The sequence below is a fragment of the Musca autumnalis genome, unplaced genomic scaffold (assembly GCF_047663935.1).
Source record: "Musca autumnalis isolate F117 unplaced genomic scaffold, ASM4766393v1 scaffold_1, whole genome shotgun sequence".
In the NCBI taxonomy this organism is placed as follows: Eukaryota; Metazoa; Arthropoda; class Insecta; order Diptera; family Muscidae; genus Musca; species Musca autumnalis.
The window spans coordinates 330584610-330603987 of record NW_027411644.1 but is presented as its reverse complement, the minus strand read 5'-3'; the positions used below and the strand labels follow the sequence as shown (position 1 = coordinate 330603987).

Below are 19378 nucleotides of genomic sequence, written 5' to 3'. Positions count from 1 at the left end.
AATTCTATGAGACGTTATTAATCTTATTAATAAGTGAACAGCTAAACGAGCTATGAATATCATAACATTATTGACGTTATCGCTGCATGGGGTTTGATTCTTGTTCTATGAAATTTTGGAAGGACAAATATATTATTTAAAACATTTTCATTGTTGTAAAATAATTCAGCTTAATCTCGGGTTTTGTTATTTTTAAATTTTTAAAATATTCCAAAAGCAAATCCTGGCTATGAAAGTAGAAAATCCCATATTTACAATGATGCAAAGTAGGTTGGCGTAGTTGGCCAAATAACGGAGATATAACAATAGTCGGCAATACATCCCATTTTTTCATTTGGCAATTTTGATCGAATCATCTCGAAGTTTTGGTGGTTAATGGAGGTCTCATATAACAAGAAGCCTATTGATTTTGGTAATAGTGGGAGAACATTCAAAGTTTTATTCATATGCGAACATCTCCGCTTCAGTATTCCAAAAGGAAAGCCCGTCAGATGAATTGTACTGACGAGTATCTCAGCTTTGGTTGGATGCGTTTGAACAATGAACACATTCGGAGCTTTAAAATGTTCCGAATTGCATTACCAAAATTGGTGAAATGCTTGTGATGTTGAAAAAGGCGACGATCCCAAGGATAGAGCTCGATATTGAAACTAATCCATCGGAGCTTTAAATTAATACAAATTGTGGCATTAATGGTAAAATATCAGAGTAATCACTAAGCTATCACAATTTTAATATTTTGAATTTTTACTTTAATGACAAATACCTCTGCTTCTATTTGGTATATTAAAGACATGTTAAATGCTAATCAAGGAGACCAGCAAAGCTTTCAATCAGTACCAAGTAGATGTCGACAGCAGTCAAATATAAAATTAAATATTAATTATTTTGCTTCAGTGCGTCTTAAGAGTCATTTGGTATAAAAACCAGATAGGTGAAAACTTTAGTATCTCCCTAAAAGAAATGTTTACGAGTGAAAATCTTATGCACAGGGGTATAGCGACTATAGCCTTTGCTAACTTGTTTTACAACAATAAAATAATACACATCTCAACAAAACTGCCAAAGTGAATCTAAAAATATAAAATTTTCATTTACTTTTTAAATTTTACATTTTGTAGAATAAATATTATTCTGTTTATATTAAACTTATAATTGATTAACATATATATTTACATTTTTTTAAGAAAAATGATATTGCCGACCATTCAAATGCCCCACATGAATAAAATAAAAAAAAAAAAAAAAACAAAGTAAGCCAAATTTGTATCTCCAAATCAAATATTCTCACTGCAGATGAACAAATATAATATTCTCACAATAATGGCGAACAATGTTTAAAAATTCAAAACACGCAACTTTTTAAATAGATATTTACGAGCTAGCCGAGTGAGCTAACGCCGTACAAAAGTGTCCTTCAGATGTACAAAATCCATTCTTCCAACATCTTTCAACAGCACAAGGATACGACTAAATACCATTGTCATCTACATTGTCATATATGTATGTATGTGTGTACAAAACGCACACACTCACATATTCGTATATTTACTCTATTTCTGTGTTAGTGGTACCTTTTCCAAAAAAATAAAAAATAAAAAAGCTTAACAACAATATAATCCCTGTTTTAAAGGTTAAGGTTATTTTTATTACATTTTAATCTTCTTTCAAAACGGAAGAAGAACGGAAGGAACCGACAACGGCACAACAATAGATGCTACACTTTTGAGATAGGAAAATGTACAAACATGGCGCTTATGAATAGATATTTGAGAGAAAAATCTCATCTCATGCTAAATCAGGTAGACATTACCTACAATTCTATTGCTAATGTCATGGCAATTATGTGATGCTTTTAGAATACACCAACCGCAAACTATACACATACATACATACCCAAACTGTCATCCTCTTTGCCTGTTCGAGTGGGGAAAATACCAACAACGATTTTTGCCACAGAATACATAGCCTGGAACATCAATGCTACTGCTGCTACCATGTACTTCTGCCTGCCTCTACAACTATTGATGTTGATGATGGTGATACCCAAAATTGCACTTTGAATCTTTCCTAATGACAGATCAAACGATGCAACTTAGCTATATTTAGTTGTGGCTTCTGTTGATGCCGCTTACAAAGGAACCACCAACCAACCACCCCACCCACATAAATAGCAAAATGTCAACAATGTTTATTTTTACTAAATTCATAGCCTGGAGCAGCCATCATATCATCAACATCGTAATTATCATCATCGTTGTCGTCGTCGGCATCATCATCATCCTCGTTATTTTCATCTTGAACAATCCTGCACAACAATCTAAAGCCAAGAAATGAAATCAACGACAATCTTTTGACATCGGGCCAAAAACATGTCAAACATATGCCGTATCTAATCGTAAAATGGTCAAGGCGAACAGCATTCAACACTGATTGAGAATTGTTTTTCAATTTCGATTCGTTTAATGGTGGAACGTAAGAAAGAATGGCAAAGTATGAGGGGAATTTTTTAAATTGTTTTTTTTTTTAATAAAGCATTGTAGTTTTTAATTGTTTTTGGCGGTGTGCTAAGATTGTTATTAACAACATCATTAGCTAAAGGAATACGAGTGATCAGCTGACCTTTGGGTTGGAAAATACTGACTTAAATTTTTGGAAATTAAAATGTTGCAGCTTTATGTGTTTACAAACTCATTTTAATAATAGTAGTATATTTCTCGACGATACTCACTGGCGACCTTTAAAGATAGGAGAAATTGCACTGAGTATGAACTGTCCTTCCGATAAACTTCTAACGTAGGTCTACGTCAAATATAAAGTTCAATAATTTATTAAACACCTGGCTTACGTTGTCCACAGAGACACACACTCAGAGTGTGTGTGAATTGAGACAGCTATGGACAGATCGAATACCGGCTACACAACCGATATCATTTTCCTCACAAATTACGTATTTAGCGGGTTTCTTAGAATATGGTGACCTTGTTTGGACATATGAACTTGCCGATAAAAACATCGAGACACTTTGTATATTTATCGTAACAATTGTGGGCATTCCGAATAAATGCTTAACTTTTGCTAATAAATTTGATTCGAATTATTGTCCAAAAGTGTTGAACTCTTGCGGAATAGGCCAACATAGTCAATTTTGAAAGTGGATCTTATTTAACATCCAGTTAATTCGCCGTTAAGTTATTCACCGTAGGATTTAGAGGTACGAGACAATTATGTCAGGAAGTATAACAGGATCACCAGCAGTGCGTTTCTCTAACTCATTTTTGGGTTTCTCTAACTCATTTTTTGAGTTACCGACGAACGGGTAAAAATAATAAAACCCAAAATTGTGAATGAAAAGTTCAAATTAAAGTTGACAACACAGTTGCTATCGGTAGAACTTTACCACCACTTTCTTTCGATCTCTAACTTACCGACAAATATCGGTAATTACCGAATTTATTCGCCTTTTAATTTTACCGACCTTAGGTGAAACTTTCAAAACGATCTTTAGACAGTCCATAAACTGCACTTAAGCGATATGTTGAACTGAGCCCCCCCTCAGTTCAACATATCGCTTATACATATATCCGAAGAGGTTGTCCGGTATAGATCCTCTGGAGGTTGACGTACATTTGGAAAAAATTTTACGAAGTGCAAAGTTTGGTCCATTATCTCAGGAAATATGGACCTGTTTCCGAAAAAAATTATACCGTAGTGATACGAAATTTTGTGTGTGAGGTACCTGAAGGAGTGGATCCATATAATCCATATTCCAACCTGGCCTATGTTTTAAGAAATATTGTGATTTACATAGCTTCGATCAAATCGATTACTTTCTTCCGGAGATATCCTGCACACAATTACTTTTTTACTTTTTTTTTTTGGGGGGGGGGGGGGGGAAGTTATCCGAAGGAGTGTACCGATATAGCCCATCTTCAAACTTAAACTTAGTTTGGTAAAAATATTAGGATGTAATATGTAGAGTTGGGCAATCTCGTTCAATTGAAAGATCCTGATCACTGTCCTCGTTCAAAGACGAATGAGTAACATTATAAAAACCAATGTGTGAAATTAAGTATACGCAGTTTTGTCAAAGAAATTACCGGTGTCCATTGAACGAGATAGTGATCCGGATCGTTCAATTGAACGAGATTGCCCAACTCTAGTAATATGCAGTATCGGGGGTTGCGAAGAAAGCACACTGAGTTCACCTATTATTCCACACACTATAAACCATAAATATTTCCAATAATTTATGATTGCCTTTTATAGATTTTTTTATAATTCATTTGTCTAGCTTTTTTCATTATTCGATTTTATGGCAATCGATTCAGTTACCTTTCCCATCGAAATCTGCTTTGCATTAATGTTTATTCGTTGTTATTTTTATTTCGCAAACAAATAAAAATACGGCAGTATTTTTTCATTTAAGATACGAAACGTGACATTTCAAGCATTTGTCATTGTCTCACACCTAGTAGGGCACTAATAATGTTTATTTCGCATTAAAATGTGTAAAGGCATAGCCGATACAATGTGATGCGTGTAAAATGACAAAAAAAACTGTATTTATATTGTACTTATGGCAAAAGATACACGCCATACCTTGGGAATGATATATTCATAGGTGGAAACATGTAATACCCAACAAACATGTGCCGAGACTATAAAAATCCTATTTAAGCTTAGTTAAATCCTATTGGGTTTGGTTTTTATTCTAACAAATCTCGGAAATCAGTATTTTTTATTTTATTCTTCGGCATATGGGCGGCACTATTTCGAAAAATAAGTGTTGAACAAGCCAACTTGGGAAAACTGCAACCAATGCTATGAAAATTATAAAATATCATATCAATATAACACTGTGAAACAAAACGGAACTCAAGGTCTGGGAAGGAATATTCCTTTTTAGGATGAACTAAGAACCCAATAGGGCAGTTTGTGTTCCCGTAAATTTAAATTTAGCAAACGTGCGTACTGTCACAAATGATTTTCCGTACAAATAAGTAAAAAATGTATCAGCCAGCTTTGCCGACAGAGGTATACCCTCAGTCTATGTGAACGTAAACTTTCATCTACGGGCAAATCGAGTGCATTTAGGGTATTTTCAGAATTGCCGAAAAAATTTGGATTACTTCAAAAGTGTTGCGGAGGAGATACTTAAAGGAATGGACCGAATTGGTGCATTATGGAAGTGGATCTTATTATGGGAGTCATATCTTTCGGAAAACATGATTGGATAAATTTGGTTGATCCGTGCATACCATTTTAGTGACGTTTTTAAATATTGGAGGGAAGTTGTTGCCAATCTTCGAACTGAAACTAAGTTTAAACGCCTTTTGGGCTGTTTTCTCAAGAAGTACACACCTGCTCAAAATAACAGATACAATTTGTACATTTTTCTTGAAAGTTCAAAAGAACGGATATATTTATTTAAAGAAATTGAGAATATGATTTTTCTTATACCTCAATGTCATACATGTATAGCAATCAACAACAAACGTAAGTTTAATTTGAAATTAATTAAGTTTATGCACTGTTTCCACTGAGGGCAGTAGATTAGATAATTCTTACCCTTACCGCTTTTCTAACCAAATTATGAGTACAGGACCTTACTCCTTGACTTATCCCAAGAAACATTCCATAGCCTACTTTCATCGTTTTTATCCATAAATATTTACCACAATGTTCGCATTCTGGGGGGGAAAAATTTTGTATACAAAAAAAGTAACAAAAATTGGAATCCAAATGCGAAATGATGAAATATTTGAAAAAAATTTAGGTGAACAATGTTGAGTTCTCTAAGGACTCCATATCTTTTCCCTAGGAAAGTAGTACAAATCGGACAGAAACCACTTTAAATGAAGGATTTATTCATGAACGATAGTTTCAAAGTGGAAATAGGCCCAAAGAATGCATATTTTCCAATCAAAGTGATTCGAGAGCAGGTCTTAAAGTGAATTTATCCAAAATTTTGTGTGGGAGGTACCCGAATGAGTGCACAATTTTTCCGAACAGTTTTGAACTTTTGTGGGGGGAGGTACCCGAAGGTGTGGACCGATATGGCTTATCTTCGAACTTATACTAAGTTTGGACAAAATATTACGAAGGCCAAATTTTAAACCGAATCTGCATGTCCGTTCAAGAGTTATCTTGCGCTCCAACCACTAAAAACGGTGACATGGGGTTTTTTGCACTTTTCAGGCTATTGGCTCAGGAAGTATGGACTTGCCCCAGATGAATTGGGGGCGGTGAATACAAGTTGCTACAACAACAAGTAAGAAAGTATCAGTCAGCAGTGCTGACGGAGAAATACCCTCAGCCACTGACCAAAAAAACAACAAAAGCAAACCAAACACAATAATTATGCCGTATATAAAATATATTGATTTTGTATCACGAGTTTGCCTTAAAATCAGTAGGTACCGTAATGTGGGGCTATACCAACTCATTGACATATACCAAACATTTTTGGTAACCAAACTTCCTCATAAAGGACTCGAAGTACTAAATTACGTTAAAAAAAAGTTTGAAAGAAATTTTTGAAAAAGTTATAGAGTTACCTTGCAAAATAGCCGGCAGGATTTTGGAGCTTTTGGGCCATTATCTTAGGAAGTATTAACTTACTCCGGAACAAAATGTACCATTGTAAATGAGGCCGCTCCATCAACCTACTGAAAATGAATAAAAACGATGCGAGAGGAGCTCTTAAACTTCACTTTATCCGAATTTTGTGTGGGAGGTACCTGAAGGAGTGGACCGATATAGTCTATATATCAATCCCATACATGACTGAATGAAATAATACGATGTGCAAAGCCTGCATCAATCAGAAATTCCCCGCGAGAATTATCTTGCAGATTTAACATTTTGGTTGGTGCTTTCAGGGTGTCTTGGAGTTTTTAGGCCAATATCTCAGTAAGTATTGACTTACTCCGGCAAAAAATTGTACCGTCGTAAAGGAAGCCACAAAAAAAAAACTTACTGAAAAAATTTCAAAACGATCCGTGGGGAGCTCTTAAAGTTCACTTTATCCGAAGGAGTGGACCGATACAATCCATATTTCTACCTGATATATGACTGGATGAAACTCCCTGCGAGAATTATCTTGCGGATTTAACATTTTGGTTGGTGCCGTCAGGGTTTCTCGGAGCTTTTAGGGCAATATCCCAGAAAGTATGGACTTCCGCAAGAAAAAAATTGTACCGTCGTAAAGGGAGCCGCAAGGACAACTTACAAAACCATCCGAGAGGACCTCGTAAACTTCTCTTTATCCGAATTTTGTGTGGGAGGTACCCGAAGGAGTGGACCGATATAGTTCATATTCGAACCCGATCTATATCTCGAAGGAACAATACGATGCAAAGAGTTTTGACCAAATCGATTGCACCCTTCGAGACCATTTTACAAAAAATTTTGAAATTTTGTAGGGGAGGTTCCACAAGGAGTGGACTGATATGATCCATCTTCGAACAAAAAATAAGTTTGGACAAAATATTACGATACCATAAATTTGGTTCGAATCGGTTGATCTGTTCGACAGTTATTGTGCGCACTAGCCAGCCAGACAGACATTTTTCGTATCAAAGTGAATATACCCTTCTAGCCTAAAGGCTGAGGGTATACAAATCAAAGCGATTCGAGAGCTGGTCCTAATCTGAACTTTTCCGAACTTTTGTGTGGGAGGTACCCGCAGAAGTGGACCGATTGAGTCCATATTGGAACCTCATCTATGTCTGGTAGAAATTTCACGATGTGCAAAGTATGGGCCAAATCGGTTACTTCCTTCAAGAGTTATCGTGCACACAAAATGTCCGAACATTTTCGAACTTTTGTGGTGGAGGCACCGGAAGTATTGGACCGATATAATCCATCTTCGAACTTAAACTAAGTTTGGGCAAAATATTACAAAAGCCAAATTTTGAACTGAATCGGTTGATCCGTTCTAGAGTTATCGTGCGCTCCAGCCAGACAGACGGTGTTAAATCAACTTCAAATTGTATGAAACGGTTTTCGTCCAAACATACTTGGGGTCTAAAAACAATATTTCGATGAAACACATATTGTCTGTATGAAAGTGTATATCACGAGTATTGTCAATTATTTCATATTCCATTTCAGAAAAAAAGGATATTTTTTTGCGCTACATCAACGATTTTTGATGTGTAGGTTAAGAAAAAAGTTCCCAGTACGAATCTGGTCGCGAGTCAATTTTTGTTATTTTAATTTTACAAAAAAGTTCTCTCGATGTGACTTCAGCGAGTAGATTGCATAATACCTGCAAAATGTTAGACAGAATTCGCGGAATGTACATGAAATTGATAAATTATTGAATATAAGTCAACCTTTTTCAAAATTAAGGCCCATTTAGTGGTCATAAAATTACATAAAAATTTGTTGTGGATCAAAACTTCACGGCGAATCAAATGAAACTACAATCATAGAGATTGGTGTTATAGTTATTACAGCCAAAATAAGCACATATTTTGGTCAAAAAAATAATTTTTTGTTTGAAAAAATATTTTTCACATGCATTATGTAGTAGAAAATATTGTAAAAATCTATACCAATACTTCCTTCATTTTGCTTAAATCTCGCAATAAAATAGACGGGTTTTGCTTTAATGACATTCATATTAAAGCTTTCCCATTAGGGAAGGTAATTGGGCTTATGATGATATATCTCAAAGCTTCTGAAATGGAAATAGAGGTCAAATAACTCATTTTAATTTATATGAATTTTAAAATACGTGTAAATCGTGTAATTATCAACATCATTTTGTCCGCATGCTGTACATGAAGCAAGACCATATCTATTAAGTTGTATATATTTTTCGAAACATAATTTGGGCGCTAAGATGTAGCATCGGCTGCATACAATTTTTGTCCGCATCCGATTTCAGTGTCCACCATGAAAATCTACATCGATATATATCTATTTCAAGGCGATCAATAAATAACCGTGGATGTAACATCAAACACTATTTTTTTGGATAAAATGAATGCAGCTTCACTATCAGTGGAGTTTTGAAATCTCTGCTTCCGCTAAAACGAAGATGCTGCAGTAGTTTTTTCATTGCAGTGGAAACGACCCGCAGAAAACGCGATAAAATACGCGATATTTTCAAAAACAATTTTAGGTGATCTTTGGAATTTCTCGTAACTCGGATCCGGAACGTAAAAAACCAAAATGTGCAATGGAGTACGAGGTGTTCTAGAGACAATTGCAAATATTGGACCCGAAAAATATGATTTTTAGAAAAATGTTCGCACAAAATTTCCGTATTTGGATGCAGATTTCTATGAAGCTGTGCAGACTACATTCACGACACATATATCAAATAACTCAGAATCGCGAGTTCTGCAATCCTATATACGATTTTTTTGAAAAACCTGTTTGCGGAATGAAATTAGAAGAAAATTTCAAAAAAACACTGCAAAACTGGCTTTAAAATGTCAGCATCATTTAATGGTAGAAGCAGTTCAAATTTTGAAAAGTAATATATTAGTGAGATGATCCTTATTTAGTTTGCTTCTACTTTTACTTTGACAGGAAAATCGAGAGAAGTGTGGTTCACTCACAAATCGAGAGAAAACAAAAAAAAAGACATGTTGGTTTCAACCCATTTTTACCCATTTTTTAACATAAATATAGCCACAGCTTCCACGCAAATTATCTTTTAAGGCCAATATTTTTTGCCACGTCCAAAAGCATTTCATTTTATCCAAAAATATTTAATTTGTATAATATACAATCACAATTCGCGTGTTCTAAAAGGGTAAACCTTGGTTTCAGCTATGTTAAATTTTCAAAAATATTGGTCTAAAGGCTGAGGGTATAAAAAAGGTCACCCACAAACCACTGTGATTTTTTTTAAATACTATGTAGTGAACAAAATTCTCAAAAATGTATTTCCTTTTCACGAATGAATGATCTTTTGCCTATAAATAACTTAAATAACTTTTATTCTATTTAAATATTGAAAAGGTAATGCACAAACCACTTTCAATTGATATGATATTTGGAATAAAGTTATATATGATATAAGATGATATATATGTAATGATATGGCGATAAAATTGGTCAGAAACAAAAGTTTATGAAATTTACGTTATGTTGTGTGGCTTATGTTATGAGTTATTTATGAATGTGCAAAATTGTTCCAAAAAGCTATATATAAAAACGTTAAAATCTTTTTGTGCGTACGCTTTTTTCGTCGAATCACCTTATAATTAAGTTTTTATATAATCAGCAAAATATGATACAGGGATATGATTTTGTAAAAAAGTCATAACCCTAATATACGTACTAGGGTTACGACTTTTTTCAAAAACACTTAGTTTAGATTAGTGTTTTATACTATGCAAAACCTAATAAACATATTCGTAGGGCACCTTCAAGAGTATTTCTTTAAAGTTTACTTTTTTACAAAGCGTGTAGAAAAATGTGTCATATCTGTAAATCATCGAATTGTTCAAATATGAACAAAGTAAATGCTCTGCGTGCACTTAAGATGCTGAGGGCCTCAAAATAGTATTTGGTCGAGGAATTAATGCCTTATAGATACGCTTTTTTGGTCGATCCTTACATAAAGGTCTAATGGAAACTGGCTAAAACTTGGTTCAAGGATCAAAATACACAAATTTATGGGGTACCAATCATTATCTATTGTTCGATGTAACTGCTAGAGTGATAAACAACTATAATCAATAAAGGTTTTGTTTATAAAATCCATCGAACTTCCCAATAAGTGCCAAATTATGGGAAATAGCTGCAAGGACATTAGCCTGTTTGTGGCCACATCCAAAGACCTTTTTTGTTTTCAACCAGCCTTCAAATCTATTGGTTCCACTACTAACAAAGAAAAAAATATAGACAATTTTAATCCTTAACTCAAGTAAAAACTAGTTTCATTGTCCTTTTTCTTCCACACTCCTATTTTTTGAACAAAAAAATTGAAGACGATTTATAATGTTGGTGTAAACAGTAAATAATTTAAAACAAATTACCACATTTCTGTTAATGAATTAACGGTTGTGATGTAAGCAACATTCAACAAATACAAAATAGGCCAACGTGGAGAAGTGTAACCCTGTTTATTTGACCATTCGCTCGGTGTTTATGGTCACTCCTATTATTTTGAACACAGCTGTATACAACACTGTGTGTAATTTTTTGAGTCATGTTTTATTAACCATATTCTGACTCCACAGTGTGATAGAACACCAAAAATGTGAAGACACGTGTCTCGCCGTTTTTCCCTATCTCATCAACTTTCGCGGTTATAGGCCTCCAAAGGTTTGAGGCTTTGATGTAAAAAGGGTCATTTAGTCAGGACTATATCTTCCAAACCGTTAGGAAATTTGAATTTATCTCGGAGGCAAAGTTGTAGCTCTTGTCTTAAAGAACAAAAATTGTGAACACATATAATCCATCAAGCTTCATCTGCAAGGCCAAAATCGCCATGGTTAAATTTATTTTAAAATGTTTTCTCAAGTTTTGTTCTACAGCTTTCAAACCGATTAAATTTGAAGCAAACAACCAACTACAAAAATGTACCTCAGATCTCAATAAACATCTTTCTAGAATATACGAACTCTGTAGAAACGGATCCTAATGGTCAAAATAGCAAAACAATTTCGATTTTTATCCTCTTTTCTCGGCTACTGCTCCACAGATACTAAACCGTTCCAAATTCAAGAAAACAATCAACCACAAGGCATCAATAACCAACTTTCTGGAACATACGAAATGTCTATGAACGGTGACATAATGGTAAAATTGTAAAAAATAGCAAAACTCTTTTGAAAATATCCAATTTTTATACTTTTTCTCCGACTCTGGTCCAAATATACGCAACCGCCCAAAAATTAAGGATACCGTCAACCACAAAAATGTAACTAAGATTTCAATAAACAACTTTTTAGAACATATGAAGATTCTAGGAATGATTTTTCAAGATCAAAATTTGATTATTTTAGATTATTCTTTCCTGTTCAAGTCCGTAAATAACAAACCTTTCAAATTTCCTTGAGTTTTTAACAGTCTGTTATTTCCAAACCGGAGCAGAGGGAATGTTAAAAAAATTTAATTGTTCGTGAATTTCAGCCCTAAACTAAAAATAAAATGAATTTCAAAATAAAAAACATCCTGGGCGCGTTAAACCGGGCTCGAAAGATAAAAACACAAAGTGCTTCTACGACCTCTTGTTCTTGGGAAGTCAGCTGAGAAGTAGTTTTAAAACATTCCCGCATACATCGAACTTGGATTTGTCATTCGCAGACTATTCTTCAAGAAATCGCGTGAATATGTTTGGTTGATGTCCGGATGTGCTGCCAAACTTGCAGTCAAAAATCCCTCTCAACAATACTTCTAATAAGTCTGTACGCAGGTACAGAAGCTCTCGACCTAACATCTGCTCAAGCTGGTAAGACCCCATTATAGGCATTCGTACACTGCTAGGTCTTGTTTCTCCCCTGAGCTACTGTCAGTTTCAGGAACGCCCAGGAGTTGTTCTTTACCCCCATACCAGATGATACCAGAACAGCAACCCGTTCTTTCTGCTCTGTTTTGGGAATACCTGGTTATAGTTATCCATGCCAATGCACGTAAATAGCCTTGGTTTTGGGTATCTTAACCCTTCCTTGAAATTGTTGCGAGTATTTTTCACTGTTTATTCTCCGGAATAAACGGATAAAGCTTCTAAAGATCTTATATTTGTTGAGGTCCTCTCCGACAGCTTATACTGTAAATAAAATGATACGACTATCGTTCATACAGCGGCAATCACAATTTCATGGTTAGGAGTTCTTGTTGAAGCCACGTTTGATTATTTTCGGGACAGATGGTTCTTCAGATTCTACGAAACGTTTAGCATCAAAACAAGACCTAGACCTCATTGAAAATCTATTGAAATACGAAAACATAAACAAACATGTATCAGAAAAAGGAAATAACAAACTGATAAATCACCTGTGGTATCTTAGTCCTGAACTTAACATTATTTGATCCGACAGTGCAAAACACCGTAAAGAGTGAAATGACGACAAAAATCTTAACAAAGCGAAGATGGAATTTTCTCCTGAAATATTCGACACAAACTTACAAAAGAGCTACTGTTCGAAATTCATAAAAAAGGTCACATTAACTCCGAGTCGAGCTCACCAAAGATTACAACGAATTAATTACAAAGAACGAACAACTAAAACAATGCGTTCTCCAAATAGTCGGCTGTACACAGATAGGCTCCATTTTCGCCGTAAGGCGTACGTAGTCACGTTAATCGGGACACTGGCTTTTTATCTCGAATTCAGTAATACTTTTTTTTGCATATTTTTTGCATATATTCTGCATATTTTTGATATGACCCCAAATATCGAAAAATTGACCCTTAAAACGCCTAGATCCAAAATTTGAGTTCAATCGTATAAGAAATAAAAAACATGCAAAAATCCGATGTCTACTCATTATTCTAAAGACTGAGGGCATAAAAAGGACATGGAATCGTATGATAAATGTGATTGCAACAATCATACGCAATAGTGAACCTATTGAAATTTTGGATATTCCTGTTATGTTCTATATTTTTAAAACTCTAAAAGAAGTTTCAATTTATGTTGTTTATTTATTCGATTTTTTACAGTTATTTGGCCGTGAAGAATTAGATTTCCCTATAAATGGAATTATTGCAGAAAATCCTGTTCTTAAATCAATGAATTTATAGCCTGTTTATATATGTCAACTGGAACAGAGATTCTTTTGAATGGGTAAAGAAAACGATTTTTGCGAGTGTCATTGCAATCCATTAATCGTATTAACTTTACATTAAAAAAATATTTCATTTCAATTAAAATTTATTATTATCTCTCTCTTACCTGAACCTTGTGCCAATGTCCATCATGTAAATCCCGGCCAACTGTTATTATTTGAGCGCCACCACCTAAATTGTAACGCAACCGCAAAGCACCTTCGACCAATTTCAATTCGAAAAAATCATAGGTGCCACCATCGTCCGTGTACAACACCAAGCCATTGGGTTGTTCCGTCTTAAATTCCAGCTCAAGGGAACCATTCAAACCCACGTACCATTTGCGAAATTGGGCAAATGAATTCTGAGAGCCATCCAATTGAAAGGCCGCCGCTGTGGTTAAACAACAGCAGGATAGGATTAAGGCCAGCAATGAAATCCACGCCATGGAATGCAGGCGTTTCAATGAAGTGAACGTTGTGCTGCTGCCACAATAGCCAATCGTTTTATTGGACACCACCATCGTCTTATGATGGATTAATGGAGGATTACACGACAATGAAGAAGAAGGCTTTAAAATTGTTGTTGGATTTAAGGTGTATTTACGCGAATCCATGGTTAAAGTGAATGGTAATACCGGCAAAGATGTTGCAGTTGTTAGATTCGCCGAAGAAATTGCAGTTGCAGTGGTCGTTGTTGGTGGTAGTGATTGCTGTTCCTGTAGTTGTGGTGGTGATGGTGGTGGCGGGGCTGTTGATGATGGCCTTAATAGCGTTTTTCTTCTTGATTGGTTTCGGTGACCTCGTTTATTTAGTGGAAACTCAACGGCTGCTGTTGTGGATCCGGCGAAAGACAGCATTTTTGTTGCAAAAGCGGCGTGTTCTTTCGTCCTAGTGTTATTATTTTTTTTATTTATATTCTGTTCATGGATAATTTAGATTTTTTTAGTCTAAAATTGGTTATTACTGCCGCTGTTGTTGTTATCTTGTGGATCTGGTGATATGTTTTTTAGAATCTCACTGCAGTGTTGAAATACCGCCTCCTCAATTTCGTTTGCGTGCTTTGCTGTTAGACGAACCAACAAAACAAAAACCAAACCACACGAACCGCACTATTTTACTGATCTAAATAAAATATTGATTCAAATTTCGGAGGATATAAACGTTGTTGTTGCTGTTGTGAGTGTATGAGTACATTCGACTGATTGACTGGCTGGCTGGTTGGCTGCTTGGTAGGTTTTACCTACAACTATGGTTAAATTCTCTGCACTTCAGTCCAGTTCAGTTTGTATTTACATTTCATGTTGGCGTTCGATAGTTGGCTGGGACATGCACTTCAATTTTCAAATGTAACGATAAAAGCCATTTAAACTCGATACACTTTTGAATTATTTATTTATGGGTGGTTTAGTTAGTTTCCATCTAATGGTGCATTGGTTCACATGAAAATAACATGGTACATGTTTTTATTTTTTTGTTTTTGTTGTTGTTGTGGTTGATTAGTTTCTATGATTAAGTTGTTTTTTTTTCTGTTTGAGTTGTTGTGAATCAATTTCTTGTCGTGTTATTTTTTTTGTTTTATTTTTAACTTTTGTTTCAAATAAACGCCATGCCACGAATTTGTTATTCAGAGGATAGTTTGTCGGTATGTTAGAAGGACCATTGTTATTTGATGGTAACAACAGCAATGTCACTACTTTGTTGTCTATAGTAATTTTTGCGCGATTTTCTTTTCATATTGTTTGCCCAGCTTTAATGCTATTTAAAACGAACACATAAACACATATATTCAACGAGGAGAGAAAGAGAGAGTAATGGAGAGAAAAAATAAATTGTTAATAAAAGTCCTTCAATAAAGAAAAGTGTAAGAGACAGTAGAAATGCTATGGATAAATGAGAGCACTTTTATCCGTTGTGTTTAATGTTGTTTTCATTAGCTGAGTAAAAGCTCAAGTGTAAACAATGATGACAACTCTATGCTTGCACATAATTGCCTAAATATTTGCCAAAAATTTTATGAATTTGGCAATGAATTTTCTGCCGTTTGTAAGTATTATTTTATGGGGTTTCAGATTTTTCCAATTAAAAAACAAGAATGTACCGTTTGATGGTAACCAAAAGAAGAATTACCGAATCCCTTTCATTAAATTTCTAGTTTTAGTTGACAAACTCTGACCTACTGAAAACGTTGAAAAATAAAATGTTGAGGTAGTTAAGAATATTATCTAAGTCAACACTGTTATAAATAGAAGAAACGAGATCATTTTTTTAAATAAAGAGGACAATAAATAATGTTGGCCAACAGTTGCTTCTTTGGTCTAAACTGTTAAAAGCAAAATCACTTCTCTACCAAACCCTGATACTTATGTATGGACCCGAAGCGGATACTTGGGAAAGAAGGTAGAACTTCTTATATTTGAGAAAAAATCTTCGGAATATTTATGGATGAACCTGCACAACTTGTACCAGGTATATGCTACCGTGGTCAACGACATGTACACTAGGGTTATAACTTTCTGCATTTTTTACAAATATCAAAAAAGCACCACATAGCCGTGTTGAGCATGGACAAATATAAAGAAATGTGTTGTCACTATTTCCCCTGTCAAAAATTAATATACAAAAACTGAATATAATCTTAAATATCGGAAAATTCTACATACGTCTAATACTTAAATTTCGTGAAGTCGCGATATTTTAAGCGTTTATTTCCTTAAATCAAGCATACGAGTATGTATAGAAATAAATGTATGCTCAAATAATCAAAATTTTTATTTATAAAAATTATGAAAAGGTCTTTAAGGCCTGGGTACATAAGCTGCTTTGCCTGGTTGCCTTACTTTCCTGCTTCATTTTTGACATAATAAAAATAAAAGAATAAAGGAGGCCGAGCACATTTTGAACTGGGTTGCCCTTTTCTTTTTTATTCTTTTATCAGAAGCAAGCAAGGCAACCAGGCAGGGCAGCTTATGTACGTAGGCCTTTAGAAATAGCTTTCGGGCGGAAACCTAATCGACTTAAAAACACGCTTTCATTATCAGGACAAAATTATTTTTTTGGCAAAATCTCTTCTCGACTCCAGAAAACGGAACTTAAAATCTTGAAAATTTCGATTTCCCAATAACCAACAGTTTCAGCTTTCATGTCGCAGTAATATTGAGTGCAATCATTACTGTCAGTTGGTCTTTTTGAACCTTAAATTTAATGCTAAAAATACGTGATCTCATCGCCATTATAACAATCTTTGGGTGGATAATTCACACACATCGCTAATCAAACAAAGACTTCAGTCGAACTTGTTTGTTTTACATTTGTCGCTGTAATTTTATTGTGAAAAATAAAACAACAAGTAAGAAAGTATCAGTCAGCTGTGCCGACAGAGATATACCCTCAGCCTAGAACCTAAGGAAATGAAGTAAACACAATACTTCTTAAGTCTATAGTGGTTTTTTGATTTTTTGCTAATTTCTCAGGAAGTATGGATTTGACTGCGAAAAAAATGTGTACTGCTGTAATATTAATTTAAAAACTATGCAAGACGAGTCCTTAAACTGTCCTCTTTCCAAACTATGTATGAAAAGAGTGCCCGAATTTAGTGAATATTCGAGTCTGAAGAAATTATACCATGTACCACGTGAGGACCAAATCGGTTTCTGCCTTTGAGGGTTATCTGACGTACTACCCAGTTTCGTTGGCGGAGAAAGGCTTTTTTGGAGCTTTTGGACTTGCCCCCAAAAAAATTGACCCGCCATAACAGGGCCCACAAGAAGAACTTATAGCAAAAAAATTTCGGAAGAAGTGGAACATACATTTAAACCAAATCGATTGATTCGAGAGTTTTCGTGTGCACCAGCCAGGCAGACGGACGGCCAAATCAACTCCAAATTGTCTAAAAAGGAATTCGTCCAAAGATAATTTATTTCGATGAGGCATAATTTTGGTCATATCAAGGGGCATGTATCCTCCTTAGCCTAAAGGCGGATACATAATTGTGACAACCATTTCTTCGTGTCTGAATGGGAGCTACGACTATTTCAGAAAATAATGAAACATTTTACAGACCTAATTATGCACTGAAGTGACTGTCCCACAAATATCCCAGGCAAGACTTCTCTACAAGTGGTGTCATAGGACACGCCGTTCGGACTCGGCGATAAACTAGGGGTGCACTCATTGATATGAGAGAAGTCTCCCCCTTTGTTATCTATATATGTATGTATGTATTCGAATGATAATTTATGTGTGAGCTGGGCGATGGGGATCTTCTCAGATGTGTACTTCGGTACGGAAAGTCTCTGATCGTCACTCACTTGGGAGTGTCCAGAGATGATTCATTTGTCGAATTTTCCAAGCAGCTCACTACTACTGATTTTATATCAAGTATTCCTTGGTAACAGACAACCGTTTGTTGATTGCTAGAGTGAGAAGGCGACCCGGCCTAGAGGGTTCGTTGGCACCCCCAACAATAGAATCGGACGCTGTGGCCCAATCAGCCGCTCGTCTTAAATTAAATCGATTACAAAAACATTAACAAATTCCAAGAAGAACAACAACAACCCCATGATGACGAGTTTTGGGTTTAAGAAACGGTTTATGATTGGCACCTGGAACATAAAAACTCTCTCCGAACCAGCAAGACCTGAGCAAGTCCGCAAAGAGATGGCCTCGTATAATATCGACATATTAGGTATAAGTGAAGTGCGATGGACAGCTGAATCAGTAAAATTACAGAACAGATACTCATTTATTTATTCCTGCTACTCAGACTGCAAGGCTCAGACTAAGAGGCGTAGGATTAATTATGTCCCCTAAAGTTCGTAGTGCACTGATTAAAGACAAAGCTGTATCAGACAGAATCATTACAGCAAGATTTAATTGCAAATTTAAAAATATTTGCATCGTACAGTGTTACGCCGCGACAGAACCGGATGAAACGATATTGATGACGACTTTTACAATCCACTCCATGTTTTTTTGTTTCCCTGCACATCGGTGATATACAAAATTGCATGGGCGATTTCAATGCAAAAGTCACGCGGAAACATGGCCTGGGAGACGTTAGAACTAATAATGGAGAAAAATTGGTCGACTTTTGCGCATGCCATCGGCACAAAAATATCCATAAATATACGTAGGAATTTGTGGGTTCCTAAATGGATGTCATTGGTCATTAAGCTCGACTCCAACTAGAAATTAATTGAAATGCTTATAAATTCGGTAATTAACGATACTATTCAGTAAGTTAGCGACCAGTAAAAAGTAGTCGTAAAGTTCTACCCAAGGCGCTAAACAACAAAATATGTAAGAAATCAACGATTTGCATTCATAATTTTACAACGGTTTTTGCAGTTGTCGGGACGCCTACGTCACACAGGCAAGTTTTGGGATTTTGACAATCAATACATGAAGCCAATTGTCCTGTCATGTGTAAACGCAGGGTTACAAATGGAATATATTTCGATTCAAGGCACATTTTTATAGGGAATATGCAACCAACAAAACTAAACTATTGGGAGTTGAACCAAGTAACCCTTTGCAAAAATCTTCCAAATAAAGTTCTCAACAATTCTTTAGAACATTCTGAAACTCTAAAATGCTTACTTCATGTTGTTTCAGCCGTATTTTGCATCATATC

At 35.2% G+C, this 19378-nt stretch overlaps 1 protein-coding gene across 21 annotated transcripts in view; it reads right to left on the bottom strand.

Annotated features, from left to right (window-relative positions):
* Positions 1-19378, bottom strand: part of Nrx-1 (Neurexin 1) — a 91067-nt gene that overhangs the window by 61092 nt on the left and 10597 nt on the right. For all 21 annotated transcript variants that reach the window (XM_073962895.1, XM_073962885.1, XM_073962890.1 and 18 more), the window contains exon 2: positions 13872-15501. In XM_073962895.1, the coding sequence (XP_073818996.1) occupies positions 13872-14603 (732 nt within the window). In that variant the 5' untranslated portion in view covers positions 14604-15501. The remainder of the gene's footprint in view (positions 1-13871; positions 15502-19378) is intronic.